The 17663-nt window shown below is 44.1% G+C and overlaps 1 protein-coding gene across 2 annotated transcripts in view; it reads left to right on the top strand.

The window, feature by feature from the left end:
- Window positions 1–16113, top strand: part of HRH1 (histamine receptor H1) — an 85585-nt gene extending 69472 nt beyond the window's left edge. Inside the window, exons 1-2 of one of the 2 annotated variants that reach the window (XM_033131592.1) lie at window positions 7953–8040; window positions 11208–16113. In XM_033131592.1, the coding sequence (XP_032987483.1) occupies window positions 11243–12706 (1464 nt within the window). In that variant the 5' untranslated portion in view covers window positions 7953–8040; window positions 11208–11242 and the 3' untranslated portion in view covers window positions 12707–16113. Of the gene's footprint in view, window positions 1–7952; window positions 8041–11207 lie in introns of those variants that run through there. The other variant, XM_033131591.1, reaches the window with a different exon arrangement.
- Window positions 16114–17663: the final 1550 nt, after the last annotated feature.

Raw genomic sequence — 17663 nt, 5'->3', positions numbered from 1 at the left:
TCCCTCGTAGGGACAGTAGGGACTCCATCCCAGCAGGGGGGTTGGGTTGCCTTTTTGCAGCCTGACAAGGGTAGACTTTGGCTCCCTACTTGCCTTTGCTGGCTAGGTTGGGAATGGGGCTCTAGTGTTTCCTGTGGTGTTTGACTGCAGTCGAGCACTTACTGCCTAGACGTGTTCTATTGTGCTAGACTTCCCCTTTCCTGGTCCTTTGGCTAGATACAGCAGGCTTTTGGAAGGGGTGATGCTTTTTTTTTTTTATCCTGTGCCCATGAGTACAGAATTTCTGAGCACCGAACTTCTCCAGCTCAGGGTCTCAGATATATGTGGCCACACAAAAACCCGGAGAACTCATCACTATGTCATTCTTTGGATCCCAGGGTTCGTAGCAGGGCTGCCTTTGCCTCTCCACTTTTCAGAGTCGTCTTATGTTTGTTTTAAACATAATGTTCAGGGTTCTTATTTGTACTGAGCATAATGATAGGGGAAAGCATCTTTACTCCATCTTCTGCAAAGCAGATTTCTCAGTATGTTTTAAAAGCTCTCCAGGCAGCCAAGACTGGTAACCACCAGTACAGGTTGTAAGCTGCACGAGGGCAGGGATTGTGTCTATTCTTTATTATCACAACATCTGTACTTGATCCCTGAATAAACATCTTTTGAATCAATGGATGGGTTGACGGAAGGAAGGGAAAATGAATGGATGGATGGATGGATGGATGGATGGATGGATGGATGGATGAATATCAGAATGGAACTGGCAACCAGACTGATTCACACTCGTCTCTGTCCTTGGACGTACTTAAACCCCTGTCTAGATGCAAGTCTGGCCCCAGAACCAGCGAGAGGGCTTGACCAGCAGGTGGTGCTCAGGAGCCCCAGGTATGCGGCTTGGGTGGCCACTGCTGTAAGGCACCAGGTCACTTTAGTGAAGGAGACAAAGGCATTACAGAAACTCCAAATAACCTAGGAGCTCTCTCTTGTAAACATCACATCTGCCTCTCCTTTCTCTTCTGCCAGCTCTTTTATTTACTTCAATATCATACATAATTTTTTCTTTCTCCAGAAGAAAACAGCCTGGATAACTTTGGTCTTTGAAAGTGCCTTCCTCAAGGCTTAATCTCCAGAGATTTGGAACAAAAAGAAAACATTATTCATCATGTCCTGAAATGATACGTGTGTGAGCTGGGACTGGTGTTGTGTTCACTGTGTCCTTGTCTAATGTTAGCACAGATATTCCTATTTCCAATTCCACGAAATCTTTATTTAAAGCGTTCATTGCTTCCCTCTCTTTCTTAGCATAGTGAGAAGGAGGGTGAGTGAGGACAGGGGGCGAGGGTCTGAAGCTCCTTCACGTATCTTAGAAGGGGGGTATCCCTTGGGCCTTTAAATGAAGCTTGCTCTTCAGTCACTCTTGGATCTTAGTGCAGGGCAACAAGGCCTGTAAACTCCTGTTTCCACATCCTGAAGATGGGGGCAAAAATGCTGGCTTTCCTGTGGGGTCACCAGCACTGTGGGGATTAAATGAGTCAACAGGGAAAACCTCCCAGCCCAATGCTGGGATATAGAAAGGCTTTGCGATGTCACTTTTTTTTTTCTTCATGCTTTTTAAGGACACAGAGTAAGAGTTAACAGCGCTGGGCTTTCTGTGCTTGTGTTGTTTGCCATTTAGTGATAATTATCCTTCAGCTTCCTTTTCCTGCGCCTAATTTTAAAAATCCCAGCTTGTCACACCAGCGCTGGGGAATGGGAAGAGCAAACAAACAATCAAACAAGTCTAACCTGCCAAATGCTTAAGGCAAATTATAAAATGAGAAAAGATCATAGAGGTACAGGAGAAAAGGGTTGATGTAGCTACGCCATTTCCATATTTCCACTTCTGATGATGGAGCCAGAAGTGACATGTAACCTCTCACTGTGCCCCCTTCAAAAGAAACCACGAAATACATATACTCGAAAACTTAGTACCAGCTCAAGGTGTCCTTCTACTAAGCCACTAGTTTGCTTTCATTTAAATGACACTAGAATCTAGTAATGAATCCTTTTTCCCTCTTTGCTGTGCCTTTTGGGAAACTCAGAGTCAAATTTGTGGCTCAACTCTAGTGGTTCTTTAGGACCCCTCCTTAATTTCATCCATATTTGCCTAACACTATTTAAAAAACAAAAAAGCAACTAGCGCCTAGTAGGCATGTTGGTAAGCAACTGGTATACCTAAATAGATTTTTTTAAAAAAACAAAACACAAAACAAAACAGAGATATGGAAATCCCAGCAGCCTCTTTCGTGGGCCACTGAATTTTGTTTCAAAGCAACTTTATGAAGGTATAATTTACATGCCATGAAATTCACCCATTTTAAGTGAATCATACAATTCAATTATTGTTAGTAAATTTACAGAGTTGTGCAATGATTATCAGCATCCAGTTTTAGAACATTGCCATCACTCCCAGGAATTCCTTTCCCATTCCCACCCCCAATCCCAGGCAACCACTAATCTACTTTCTGTCTGTATGGATTTGCCTGTGCCGGACATTTCTTATAAATGGAATCAGACGATGTGCTGCCTTTTGTGTCTGGCTTCTTTCACTTAGCGTGATGGTTTTGCAGTTCATCCATGTTATAGCATGTATCAGTATTTTGTTCCTTTTTATTGACAAATAATCTTTCATTGCATGGATGTACGATATTTTGATTATCCACTCACCAACTGATGAACATTTGGGTTGTTTCCACTTTGGGGCTTAGTAGTATGAATAATGCTATGAACAGGTACACACAAACTTTTGTGTAAACATGTTTTCAGCCCTCTTGGGTATATATTTAGGTACGGAATCTCTGGGTCATATGGCAACTATGTTTAACTGTTTAAGGAAATGCCAGACTTTTCCACAGTGGCTGCACCATTTTATACTCCCACCAGCAGTATATGAAGGGTCTAATTTCTCCACATCCTCTTCAACACCTATTGTTTGTCTTTTTAATTATAGCCATCCTAGTGGGTATGAAGTGGTATCTCATTGTGGTTTTGATTTGCATTTCACTGATGAGTAATGATTTGGGCATCTTTTCATGAGCTTATGAGCCATTCCTGTATCTTCTTTGGTGAAATGTCTATTCAAATCCTTTGTGCATTTTTTAATTGGGTTATTTTCTTATTATTATTGAATTGGAAGAGTTCTTTATATGCTCTGGATATATCAGATATATGTCAGGTATATGATAAACAAATATTTTCTCCCATTCTATAACTTTTCCCTTTCTTAATGGTGCTTTTTGAAGCGCAAAAGTTTTTAATTTTGATAAAGTAAAATTTAGCAATTTTTTTTCTTTATTGATTGTGCCTTTGGTGTCATAGCTAAGAAATCTTTGCCAAACTGAAGGATTTCTCCTAAGAGTTTTAAGAGGTTTAGCTCTTCCATTTATGACTGTCACAATTTTGGGTTAATTTTTGTGTATGGGGTGAGGTAAAGGTCTAAATTCATCTTTGTGCACAGAGATATCCGTTATTCCATCATGGGGATCATTGCCTTTGTCTGCTGCCTTCTTCCGTCTCTCCTCCATTTCAGTATGCCTGGAGATGGGCAACGCCTCCCCTTGCTGGAAGCCCCCACCACTTTCCCATCACTTCAGTTCACTAGACCAACAGACTGTCTTGACTGCACCACCCCAATTCCAGTTTTCCAGAAGAGAGAATTGGACTGATTGGCCCATTTGAAGTCAGATGACAACTTCTGGTCCAATCACACATGCCCAGGGTCAGGGTTGTATGGTATAACTATGGCTGCTAGAGCGTACCCCTGGGTGGGATGATGGTTCTCAGAGAAGAAACGTTGTTGTGAGCTGAGCAGATACCCCAAAAGGTATATACCCTAAAGTCATTATATCTCATTCAGCATTCTGGATCCCCTATAAACTAGCTTGACATTTCCAGCTCGGGGCTCACAGGTCAGGTCCCCAAAATTTGTTCTTTGTTGACCTGTGTACAAGTGTTTATGGAAACAAATGAAACAATTGAATAATTGACAACATTTAAAACTAAACGATTTCATGTAAAACTCCAGCTTTTATGCTTCATTTTAAAAATAGGCAGATGTGGGCCTGCAACAGCTGGTGAAATCTGAATGGCAGCTGTGCTCTTCCAACTGAGACTATACTCTCCAGGTGGTCCCAGTCCCCACCACTCCCTCTTGTTCTACACACAGTCCCCTGTATTAACTTTTCCTCCCTGACACGGTAGACACTTGAATGTGTACCTCCACCCCCCAGAAAGCCCACTGGGGCCACTGCCTGCCCACAGGTCATATACCTCTGTGTCTTACCCAGAGGCTAATTCTTACCCCAGCACTGCCCTAGATGCTAAGTACAATTCCTGCAGAAACGGGCTCATAATGGGATTTGCCATTTGCAGTCTGCTCTCTGACCACAGCAGTAAGATTAATAAGGCTGGGTGTTTTATGGAAATTATGCCCTGACTGAGAATATGCTGACTCACTGAGAATATGCAGTATTTGAGGCACCCTCTCGCATGATGCCTTTTTCTCAGAATTAGAGCAAAGAAATTAATGTTCTGACTTAGTTGACCAGAATAACCAAACAATGCAAATCTGGCAGAGGGGACCAGTTTGGAACGGGGATTGGTGGATGAGTTTGGAATGTTTCAAGAAAGGAATCCCAAACTCTCACTTTTTACTAAAGAAAATAGAAGATGTGCTAAGAATGTGGAAGACATTTCTTTTTTACAATGTTTTTTCCCAGTGGGATAAATCTATTTTATTTTGATTTTTAAAATCAGTGCAGTTAGTACTCATTTTTCCCTATTATAAAACGAAGACATTGTCATTGTTGAAACCTTGGGAAATACCAAAGATAATAAACATCATCCACTACCCAGAGGAAACCGGTGTTAGCATAACATAACATAACAGGGATTCACCCTCACTCCAAGCCTGTTAGTCAATAGAGGTGACGTCATCCTGTGTAAACAATGTCTGTTGTAAATTTAATTTTATCATAAGCGTTTTCCCGAATCATTACTGGTGCTCCATGAATGTGATTATCAATGACTGCATGACGTTCTATGCTGTAACTATCCCATAATCTGTTTAGTTCCCAAATGTTAGATTATGTCCTATCCTATGTACTGTTGCAGGGAGCATTTTCGTGCATAAATTTCTATCCATGTTTTGGATTATCATGAAAGAGATTCCTAAGAAGAAAGTTTCCAGGAAAAAGTAGGAAACTTAGCTGAAAGGTATCAATATTCAGCAATAGGATAAATCTTGTCTCAAATTTTTGTTGATTTAAATATCCTTATGAACAATATGCCCATCTCATCTGCACTTAGGTCCTTCTCCCTGTGTCTTCTGCTGCTCTTTATCCGTTTGTGTCTCAGTTCTTCAGAACTCATCCAGGAAACCTCTCTTGAGTATCTATCATGTGCCAGCCTGGTGCCAGCCCAGAAGAATGGCAGTGAGGGAAACAGTATCATCCCTGCCACCAAGGAGGGAGTGTCCCCTTGATGGTCATGGGGATCGCCCTTCGGAAACAGGAATAGTGGGCACACCCCCTGCCCTAGAGGTGCTCCCTATTGAGTTGGGGGAGAATTAGCAAAAGAAAGAATGATAAGATAGGTGATATAAGGGGGAGTGTTAGGAGGGGCACACAGAAAGTGGAGGGACTAAGAGCTTCAAGGCGGAAGGGTGTTGCAGGCCCCCCGGGGAGACAGCACAGGCGTCTTACACCTTGGCCCCAACGTGTCTTTCCAGACTCATCAGTCTGCACTCCAGTCACTTACGATTCCCTCCCAGTTCCTCGAACCTAAGCTCTGTCCTTTTATTCCTTGTTTGTTTATTCTCTCCTCCTTAAATGCCTCTTCCTTCCTCCCAGGGAATGTCTACTCCTCCTTCAAAGCCCAGCTCACACATCACCCCTTCTCTGACATCCTTCTTGCCATCCACGCTCTACTTTTGCTGTTCCTCCTCTAACTGCCACCTGCTTTGATCTTAACTCGGTCATCACACTTCCCCCAGTTGAAATTTAGAATTTTTAATTTAATTTTTATATTTTGTCTTTCTTCTCATGCTCATTGACAAATTCCTTGAAGTCAAGGGCAGTGTATCAGTTAGGATTCTGCTTGGCTGCGTGTGACAGAAATTGCTGGCTACCCCAGAAGAGGAGAGTCCTGGCTGATCGGGCAGTTCCATGACCATCAGAGACCTCAACTGTTTTCCAAATTGCAACTTGACATTCCTCATTTTGTGGCTCTTTCTCATGGTCCCAAGATGACTGCTTAAGCTCCATTCATCCTGTCAACATTCCACCCAGCAGGAAGAATAAGGGGCCAAAGAAAAGAACACATCCTCCCTTTAGGGCTGCTTTCAGAAAGTTGTAAACCACATTTTCATTTCCATTTCTTTGGAACTTAGTCACATGGTCATACCCAGCTACAAAGGAGGCTGGGAAATGCAGTCTCTCATCCAGGCAGCCATGTACTCAGCTAAAAGCAGAAGTCTGTTCCTAAATAGAGGAGAACTGATATTGAAAGATTACTAGTAGTTTCTGCCACAGTGAGAAATGGAGAGGTCAAGGATGATCTCACTGAGTCAGATGAGCTGGCTGTGGGATCCTTGTGTCACTCACCGAGAAAAGGGAGAAAGCACAACAGCTGTTATTAATTGAGCACTTCCTGTATTTCAGGCACGGTATTATGTGCTTTATACCCATTTTAGAGGTGAGGAAAACTGAGTCTTGGTGAAGTGAAATACCTTGCCCAGCTAATTAGGGCAGAAAGTGGATTAGAGCAAAGGATTACTGGTTCACAGAGCACCTGGTTTCTTAACTGCTGCCCTATTCTACCACCCAAAGGAGCTTCAAGCCTTCTGAGGACCAGCACTGCTGAAATGGGAGGGAAAGTGGAGGGGGTGAATCCTCTGGAAGCATCTCTCCAAACCTTCCACTTCCTCTTGCCTCCCCTTTCTGGCTGTCAGCAGAGATCCCTGCCTATCTGTCTCTTTTATCTAAAACCAACGTCTGCAAGTTTTGCTTAGGCAAATAATTACCACTGGGAAAGCAGGAGTATTTTTAATTTGTAATCAGATCCAGGCTCCCTCTTCTTGCATACCTCCCATGATGGGGAGCTTACTCTGTCTCAAGGCAATTCATTGCCTTGTTAGCAAACATCTGTTTTTAGAAAGTGCTTCCTCACCTTGAGCTGAAAGCTATATTCTTCGGCAGTTCAGGGTGCACATTCTTCAGGTAGATCAGTGGTCCTCAACTACGGATCATTTTGCCCCGCAGTGGATATCTGGCAATGTCTAGAGATATTTTTGGTTGTCATGATTGGAAATGGGGGAGAGGTGCTGCTGGCATCTAGTGAGTAAAGGTCAGGGATACTGCTAAACATCCAACGAATGCATGCGACAGCTCTTCTCAACAAAGAATCATCCAGCTCACAATGTGAGTGGAATGAAGGTTGAGAAACTCTGAGTTAGAACTAGGTTTCAAATCTTGGCTTCGCCAACTGCTTCCTAGATGTGTGACCTTGAATAAATTGCTTCTCCTCTCTGAGCCTGAGCTGACCATTTCCTCCTCTCCCTTGGGGTTCATCAGAAGACCTCCCTATGGGCTTGTGGTGGGCATTTAATAACCAATATATGAAAAGCCCAGGGCTAGGCTCCTTACTGTGAAAGCTACCCAGGATGTGGAAGGAACGCTGACTACCTTTGTTTATCAGCTCGCACATGGGCTGACTGGATGTGACCGTAATCACTGCAGTAAAAGTCCCACTGCAGCCTACGGTTTTGGAATGGCGCCATTGCCTTGCTTGTACACAGGAGCCTCGGAGAGAAAAAGGCTGCCGTTTCTGCTTGTCGCCAAGTCGAGGTCACCTGGGGGTTGGCAGAGCTTTACCAACCCACCGTCTCCACTGATCCTCCCCACAGTCCAGGGAGGAAGGTCTTTGTATTTTCCCTACGTTACTGGTGAGGAAATTGGAGAACTGACTGTTTACTCAGGCCCACACAGCCCATCAAATGGCACAGCCCAGGTGAGCGGGTGAGAGCTCTCTCCTTCCATTACCTGCTTCTCTAGGAACGCAGTGCTGTAAAAAGCCTACAGGTTTTCGCCTTTCTTGTTGAAATGCCCTGTCTGGAGTGCCTCCTCTAGTTTCCGTTCTCTTTCCCCAGAGCACACCGTCTCGCCAGCACCATCTCTGTAGGCTTGGCCTTGACCCCAGTGAAATGCACCTCAGAACCTGATGGGGTCAGGACAGCCTGAGGGAGCGTGGCCTCCTGTGTGCCACGCGGTGAAATGAGGATCTGTGTCCCCACGGACCTGCCACACTCTGCCAGAGTGCCAGAGGTCCCTTTGGCATTTATAGAGGGAAAACCATTCAGGCATCTATTTTTCAAACTTCAGATCCCTGGAGGAGGGGAAAGTGCCTTATGTTAGTTAACTCGCTGAGTAGGGCCTGTGCAGAGATTGATGGCATAACAGACCTGTGACCTGGGCAGCCATACAGGCCCTAAGCTGAAGATCCCCAATCTTGGTTTAATGTTCTGCTACTGCCGTCTTGAAAGTCTCAATAATAATAATTTTTCATTTTGCACTGGGCCCCATAAATTATTCAGTCTGTTCTGAGACCTGAAGATGCTACTGGGGCCACTCCTGCTGTCCTCTTAGCTGCTGGGTCACATGTGCCCTCAGGTTTTGAACGAATAAGTTCTGAGCTGAGATAATTCAGATCATCCTGCCTCTCACTCAGTTGTTCATTCACTTAACAAATATGTATTTATTGATCTTTTGCTTTTATCTTTATGCAAAATAACATGTCCAAACTATGAAGGAAAAATTGTGGTAAAGAGTCAAGCTTACAGTGATAGGTGAGAAAGATAAACTTAAGCTGTTATTAATTTTCTTCAACATTTTATTATGAAAATTATTAATGAAATGGACAAGTTAGAAGCATTATACAGTAAATACCCATATACCCACTGCCGAGGTTATAAATTAACATTTTGCTCTTTTTTTCTTAACATGTATCTGTTCATTTATCCATTCTTCTACCCAGTCATCCATCCGGCTTATTTTCTGATTCATTTCAAAGTAAGTTGCAGACATCAGATTTCACCCCAAACCAAACACTTAATATGTGCCACTAATTTTTAGTTCAGTGATCTCAATTCAATCATAACACCTTTTCTTTTTAATCAAAAAGGAAAAATACCTAGATTTTTATATAAAAACAAATCCTTTTCTGTCAAATATAATTGTGGAATGATAAATAGCCTATGCACAATGGCAAAAAAATTACTGAGTTCCCCTCTGTGTGCAATGAGCCAAAGAAAAAAACAAGAGAGAAATGGCAGTGTTTGGGGGAACTGCTTCCTGCGTCGTTCCAATTAAAACAATAAAAAATAAAATCCCTGGGATGATACTGCCTCTCTCCTCCTTCCTGAGGTGGCTATGGACAATTCCAAGAAGTTTTGGCTTGGTCAGGGCTGAAGGAGAAGCTGTAAGGTATTGAGTGGGCATTGCATGTGGGAGTGGAGAAAGATACAGGTTGAAGCTGTAGCATGGGGGTGGCCCTCACAGAGGTGATGACGGCTGGGTGAACAGCGGTGAGTGGATACGTCCTCTGAGACTAACAGCATAGAGTGACAGGAGCAGAGGGCAAGACTGGGTCACAGGAGGAGAAGGTGATGCTGCTTGAGAAGTCAGAGGAAGCACATTCAGAGAAGTAGGAGGGTTGTTCTGACTGGCCTTTCAGAGCTGGAGGAGAACACGGAAAAATATCTAAAGTGAGACCTGAAAAAGAGATGCTTTTAGAGATCACCTACCCCACCTTTCACATTTGACCCATGAGCAAACACTGGCGGAGAGACCACTCAGAAAATTAGTGGCAGAGCTACAGCAAAGTCACTGTTCCCCAAGTGGTGCTTTCCCAACAAAGTGACTCAACAGGTTCCTTCCACCAGGACCAAATGCCTTGGGGTCTTGATTTTTATCTTTGGGAAAATAAACCAAAAACATATGAATTTGGCCTTAGAAATACTCAGGAAGTTATCTGGCTTTGCCTTCTGCTAAGTTATGGAGAGAGATTTATACTCTCTGTTAGTGTTTCTCAGTTTTCTTTGGCTCATACCAGTTTTTGATGAATATAAAAATCTCACATCCCCTCCTGGAAATTGTAAAACCTGCTTCTACTTCTCACCTCAACTGAGTGGGGGATCGTCATTAACAGGGTAGAACCTGTTTTCATTGTAGCCTCACTAGCAAAGTAGGTTTTGTTATATATGACTGCATAGTTTATGTAATGAAAAAAATTTTCAAATGTAGAGGTAAAATAATAAATATGCTTTCTCTAATAACATAATTCAGTTGAGAACCATTTGTCTGAGGAGACGGGCTCCATTTACTTCAGGCTTTTTGTACCCTTGTAATCCCTCCCATATCAGTTAGGGGTACTTTTAGCTCCAAGTAAAAACTCCCACAATGTGGCTTAAGCAATTAATATATTTTAATTATTTCCCATAATAACTAGTCTAGAAGAAGAAGATTCCAAGTTCTGTTCAGCAACTCAGTGATAACAGGACTCTGGATTGGTGTCTCAATGGTTTTCTTGGCATTTCCCCGATAGCCCCCAAATGACCTCCATACCTCAAGCATCACTTCCTGTTAGGGAGAAAGTGGCAAGTGGGAACAAGCTTTTCCTTGTTTTGCTTATTTGTCAGAGAGGAAGCACTTTCCAGAATCCCCCCTCTGCTGTGAGACTTTCCCATCTACCTGCTTGGCCAGAATTGTATCTCAGGCCCACTCCTAGACCAGCCATTGGCAAAGAGGAACTAGAGCTCCGTACTAAGCGTAGACCAATCATGACGCAGCTCACCCTCGCGTAACACGTGCAACATGGGGCTTGTACACACTTCACCTGGTTTTTGCCCAACTCCCTCACTAAAATGCGAGCTCCTTGAAGGCAGAGATTTTTCTTTTATTCACTGCTATATGTCCAACACCTGGAACCATGCCAGGAATTCAATAAATCGTCATTAAATGCAGGAAGAAAGGAATGACTAAGGAAGCAGGGGATCTAGGCTGTGGCTAACCCTCAGTTAGCCCTTGACAGCGTACAAACGCAGTTTGATCAGTGTGATGGAACTAAATGACGACTGCTCCCCAAGACTCTAACTTGAATCCTTGTGTCTTTCCTTCTAGGGAGGGCGCCATAGCTGGAGGCTGCTGTTGTGCCCATGACCTTTCCCAATTCCTCCAACTTCTCAGAAGACAAGATGTGTGAAGGGAACAAGACCACCATGGCCAGCCCCCAACTGATGCCCCTGGTGTTGGTCCTGAGCACCATCTCCTTGGTGACCGTGGGGCTCAACCTGCTGGTCCTGTATGCTGTGCGGAGTGAGCGGAAGCTGCATACCGTGGGGAACCTGTACATCGTCAGCCTCTCGGTGGCGGACCTGATTGTGGGAGCTGTCGTCATGCCCATGAATATCCTCTACCTCCTCATGTCCAAGTGGTCCCTGGGCTGGCCTCTCTGCCTCTTTTGGCTTTCCATGGACTACGTGGCCAGCACAGCATCCATTTTCAGTGTCTTCATCTTATGCATTGATCGCTACCGCTCTGTCCAGCAGCCCCTCAGATACTTGAAGTATCGCACCAAGACCCGAGCGTCAGCCACCATCTTGGGGGCCTGGTTTCTCTCCTTCCTGTGGGTTATTCCCATTCTGGGCTGGAAGCACTTTGTGCCTCGCACCTCAGGGCACCGGGAGGACAAGTGTGAGACGGACTTCTACGATGTCACCTGGTTCAAGATCATGACCGCCGTCATCAACTTCTACCTGCCCACCTCGCTCATGCTCTGGTTCTATGCCAAGATCTACAAGGCTGTGCAGCAGCATTGTCAGCACCGGGAGCTCATCAACGGGTCCCTCCCTGCTTTCTCCAGAATGAAGCTGAAGCCGGAGCACCCCAAGGTGGGGGCCAAGAAAACAGGGAAGGGGTCTCCATGGGAGGTTCTCAAAAGGAAGCCGAAAGATGCTGGTGGTGGACCTGTCTTGCAACAACCACCCCAAGACCCAAGGGAGATGAAACCCCCAAGTGTCTGCAACCAAGAGGAGGATGAAGAAGTGGACACACTCCACTGCGTCCCACTGAACACTGTGCAAACACAGACGGAGGCAGAGGGGAGTGGCAGAGACTACATCACCATCAACCAGAGCCAGAGCCAGCTTGAGACCGAGGAGCAGGACCTGGAGATGCACGGGACCAGCGAGGTGTCAGACGATCAGATCCTAGGGGACAGCCAGTCCTTCTCCCCGCCAGACTCAGACATCCCCACGGAGCCGGTACCAGGGAAAGGCAAGCCAAGAAGTGGGTCTAGCACAGGCCTGGCTTACATCAAGTTCACTTGGAAGAGGCTTCGCTCACATTCAAGACAGTACGTGTCTGGGTTGCACATGAACCGAGAACGGAAGGCCGCCAAACAATTGGGTTTTATCATGGCAGCCTTCATCCTGTGCTGGATTCCGTACTTCATCTTCTTCCTGGTCGTTGCTTTCTGCGAGAGCTGTTGCAACGAGCATGTGCACATGTTCACCATCTGGCTGGGCTACTTCAACTCCACAATGAACCCCCTCATCTACCCTTTGTGCAATGAGAACTTCAAGAAGACATTCAAGAAAATCCTGCACATTCACTCCTAAGGGAGGCTACAAGGGGACGCCACAAAGGGACGCTTAGGATGTCACTGAAGGAAATGGAAGGTGAAGGCCAGTGAGTTGCCAGGTACCTGGGCTTTCTGGGTCAGAAGACTAGCCTTAGAGGCTAGGGTCATTTGGAAAGTCCTGAGGCACTTTTGGAAGAACAGCAGATGGCGATTTCTGCAGAGATTGTACTCTGAGTCAAAAGCAGGCTATTTCCAAGAGAATGGTATCCGGATGAGCACTCCTGCTCCTCAGGAAATGTGGGAGCCTCAGACTTTCATTTAATTGGAGCTTCCAGACTGAATTAATGGGCAGTTGAAGGGACACATGGGTAGAGTTCCACTGGAGAATTAGAACTCTTGAGCCTTCCTGGAATGGAGCTATATGACTGTGCAGAGATCTGACACATGCAGGCAGGTGCCATCTCCTTCCAGAGGTCACTGTGAGAGGCATAACAGCTATTGCACTGACTGCCGCTTCTCAGAACACCTCTACTGAGCCTCTTTTACAGCTTTCTCTAGAACCAATATCTGAACCATCCTGGAAATTCTGCTTTATTATTTCCCACTCACGCATGTCTCGGAGTTGACAGGAAATTATGCAGCTTGCCCACCCATCGTTTTTAACCCCAAATTCCCTTTAGCTATTAATAAATGATGAGAAAAGCTGCCCTCCAAAGAAAGAGAAAAGGAATTTTTTTTAATGGTTGTACATTAAAAAGGAAATGAGGAGAAGAAAGCCATGTTTCTTGAGGGCTGTGCCAGGATTATCTCATCTAAGCCCCACGACACCCCACAAGAGGGGGATGGTGTTACTAGAGAAGCAAATTAGGTGCAGCAAGATGAAATAAGGTGCCTAAGATCACATAGCTATTTATATGAGAGAGCGAGAACGAAAACCCTGTGGGGTTCCAGCTCATTTTCTCATTTTCTCTCAAAGGCAAAAATGTGTCCTGTTAAGTACACACACTCACACACACACACACACACACACACACACACACACACACACACAGAATTCCTGAGAGGTAGCAATTCTCAAAAGAATATGTTGAGAGGAGGAGCAGCTGACATAGACTCTGTCTGCAGCCACAGAAGGTGACACTTTGAAGGGACAGTATGCTATTTATCTGTGAGTTCTGCTGTTTGTCTAAAAGTGGTCATGCCCTTTTATAGTCATACCTCTTAAGTAAAAACTAGCAAAGGCATGAGAACGTACAGTGTTACTTGGTGTTTATGTTGCCATCTGACTGTGATTTGTACTTTAAAACTTGATGCTAAACTGTAATATATGTAGCAAATAGAGTGCCTGTACAAGTTGGTATTTTGTGTCTTGTGCTCTGTTTGCATGACCTGTTAAAATGAGAGATTTTTTCACCTACCTAAAATATGATATTTGAAACTATACTGTTACGAGTTTGATTTATTTAATTCTCTGTTCTGAGTCTTTTATATTGAAATGTACTGTCAAATCTTACAAGATATGATATAGGGTCTCTCTTTGGTTTCTGGTCACATTTGTAAATATCTTTAGAAAAGGACTTACTTTTTATAACTAGCTTCACTCTCACTCTGCTTTGCATCCCCCAAAGCTCTTCTTGCTCAAAACTGTGGGAGCTAAGCAGACTTTTGTGCTGGTTTGAGAAGCTGCAGCTGATCTGTCTCCAGGTCAGAAACCATTTTCCAGAAAGCCTGTGCAAGCTTTGCTCCCTGCAATCCCTCAGGATCAAGGAACTCCTAAAAAGACTACTCTAACACACAAACGGCTAAGTGCCCATTATTTATGTTGATGAACAATTGAGGCAACTAGCGAAGAAAAGTAGTTATGATCTGTGACATTGGGTCAAAGAGACCTGGATTTGAGTCAGACAAGAACAAGAAACGATCAGTATAAATTGTTAAAGCATAAAGAACAAAGTCCATGTATTATTGCATTACAGTGTTCACAGTGCTTGCAGCATGTCTGGTACACAGTGGGACTCATGTGCAGTTTTCAAACATACTGAGCATATACCATGTGCCAGGCTTTGTGCTTTACCGCCATCATCTCATATAACCTTTGCAGCAATCTCATGAGGGAGATTTCTGTGTTTTCACAATTAGGCAAGCTGATGCACGGAAAGGTTAAAGACCAGCTCTAAGATCTGATTCTGGAATGTACTTCCTTTCCACACTTTCAACCTTCTCTTCCTACTCCGGTCTGAATGACTGCATTAATTTTTGAATTTATGAAAGGCAGTGGAATATGGTGCAGAGATAACTCAGCCCCAGTCCATTCGGCAAACAATCAGTGGCTGATGGCTTGCGCAAAATCCAGCCGAAACCAGTCTTTCTGCTCTAAATATTAAAATAAATACCTTTTAGGAGAAGGCCGTCATAGAGACCTTGATTGTAGATAAGAACTTGCAGACTCGGAAGCTCCTTTGGGTTTCTTTTTACAGGCTTAAAGCTGATCAGCTTAAACCCAATTCCTCAAATGACCAATTTGCCACATTTACAAAACGTTGGCTTCTTTTTAACTATTTACAAGGTTTACAACAGTGCATATTGCATGAGGCTTTTAAGAACACTTTTCTACAATTGTTGTGAAGTTATAGTAACCGATTCTCATTTTTCTATATAGTCACATATTGAGGAAGGTTCAGTATGCTTTGTCCCCAGCTTGCTGCTACTGCAGGGAGAGACTGAGTTGCCGAGAGGGAAGAAATAAAGGGAAGGAGACTGAAGGTGAGAGAAAGGAAAAATAAGGGGTAAAAATAAGAGGAAACTAGGGGAGGCAGGGAAGACAGAGAGTCAGAGAGAACAGACCAAGGGGAAGAGATGGCGGACACCAAGGGACAGAAGAGGGATAGATGGATGTGCACAGGGACAGAGATGGGGACAGATTGAGGAGCAGATGGAAGAGATTAAGAGGCAGAGAGATTGTTTAGGGAAAGACAAAGGGAGAAACTGAAGAATGGGGAGGGAGACAGAAAAGGAAAAGTAGAGTGGTATAATAGTAACACTCAAGAAAAATCTATATTCAAGAACATATTCTTCATTAATTTATTCATAAGTCAAATTTATTCAAATGAAGAATAAACCATCCTTAGCTTTTGATAACTAGAACACTCCTTCACATACTTCTCTGACGACAACATGAAAACCAGTCAAGTACTACATCACGTGAATCTTTAAAAGCTGGTGAAGCCATTCCATCCAATAGAAATTGCTGTAAACCTTAGAAGGTGATAATGTTAGCAACGTGTTCATTCAGAAAATCCATGAATCTACAGATTGTCTGATATATTGGTCATTTGGCTACTTGGTTTGCAGAAAATTGCTAGTCTCTCTTTTGAAGATGGGCCTTCCAGAAGACAGATTTAATAGCCTTAACACAGGGCAAAAAGATTCTGGAGATCTCCTAGCTGCGACGCACTCTAAGCGCTGTAAAGAAACAATGCTGTTAAGATCTAACATGCCATCATGTCATCCCACAGTTTCTTGGACTTTCAAAGCCTAGGTTGTGTGGCATTGTGTTCCCATTGTGGGGAGCGTGTGCTCTGCTCAACTGAGCTGCAAGACAAGTGACGGAGGGAATAGACCTGAATGACTGTGTCTTGAATAAATGTCATGGTCTTATTGCCCTGCTGTGTCTGAGAACATTGTCTGCCTTTTTATGGCTCCCGGTCTTGCACTGTCCTTGATGTTCCACCCTCTTGTTGCCCCAAACGTCTGTCTCCCCCATCGTGGCCTGCAGGGCCGGTCTTCTTCTCTGTGCCTCACCCTAATTTCCTGCTAACAAGGAGGCCACATCTGTAACCTGAGTGACCATCTATTTTGGATGCCCAGACCTCATCTGTCTATTTAACTAAAACTTTTTAAACACTTCTTGGTCCCGTCCTTGAGCCAGGCATTAGGAGACGATGGAGAACACAGCAGACATGATCTCGAGTCTGTGGAGCTACTTCAGGGTTGCAAGTGGCGGAAACCAGCCACTTGTGCATGGCTACTGGGGTGTTTTGTTCAATCCAGTAACATTCTGGATGACCCCACCTCTGGAAGGGCTTGAGCCAAGTAAGCCACAGGAACCTCAACAGTCAGAATGTGAGGAAGTTCCCTCTGGGGCCATTGACCTATGTAACTCATTCCCACTCTCTTTGAGCATTGGTTCAAACGTCCACAGCTCAGGGTAAAGAATCGTTCCCTGTTCACCTCATCTGCAATCAACTCTGAAGGGAGGTGGGAGGGCCAGGTGGCTCACGTGGGACAAACACGGCCAGGGGACCAGCAGGTCCCAGAGAAGACGGAAATGTTGTGAGCTGGGCAGAAACTCTAAAAGGTATTCATTACAAGGGTCTTGAAACAAGCTTGTAAAGAACTAACTCCCACCGAGCCTCATACATGCTAAGTAGAGTGAGGCCTAGAGATGGCGGGGGTCAGGTATATCTTCACATAGGGGGTGACACCCCATCCTGAGTGTTTTTTTTTTAACTCACATTTATTACATTAAATATATACGTTAAAATGCAGCCATTTTAAATGTAGAATTCAATGAGTTTTGACACATGTGGACATTCATGTCGTCCCCATCTCAATCAAGATAAACAGAACATTTTTATCACCTCAGAAAGCTCCTCTTGCCTCTTCCTTTCTGCCTCAGACAACCACTGATCTGACTTCTATCACTATAGATTCGGTTTGCTGATTCTAGAACTTTCCATAAGTGGAATCATATAATATGTATTTTTTTCCCATCAACATATTGTCTATGATTCACTCACATTTCAACTGGATTTTGAAGACGGAGAAAGGGTTAGACAAGCAGAAGAAGGGCGAGAGTATTGCAGATGGAGAGAGAAATAAGCAGAGTGTGCTTAAAACGCCAGGATTAGTTTAGTGTGGCCCAAGCATGCAGTCTGAGGGGGCAGTAATAGGGGAGGAGCCTGATATAGTGGAAGGAGTTGACAAGGTTGAAT

The sequence above is a fragment of the Rhinolophus ferrumequinum genome, chromosome 17 (assembly GCF_004115265.2).
Source record: "Rhinolophus ferrumequinum isolate MPI-CBG mRhiFer1 chromosome 17, mRhiFer1_v1.p, whole genome shotgun sequence".
In the NCBI taxonomy this organism is placed as follows: Eukaryota; Metazoa; Chordata; class Mammalia; order Chiroptera; family Rhinolophidae; genus Rhinolophus; species Rhinolophus ferrumequinum.
Note: the sequence above shows the minus strand (reverse complement) of the source record. Positions and strands in the feature narration are given on the sequence as shown.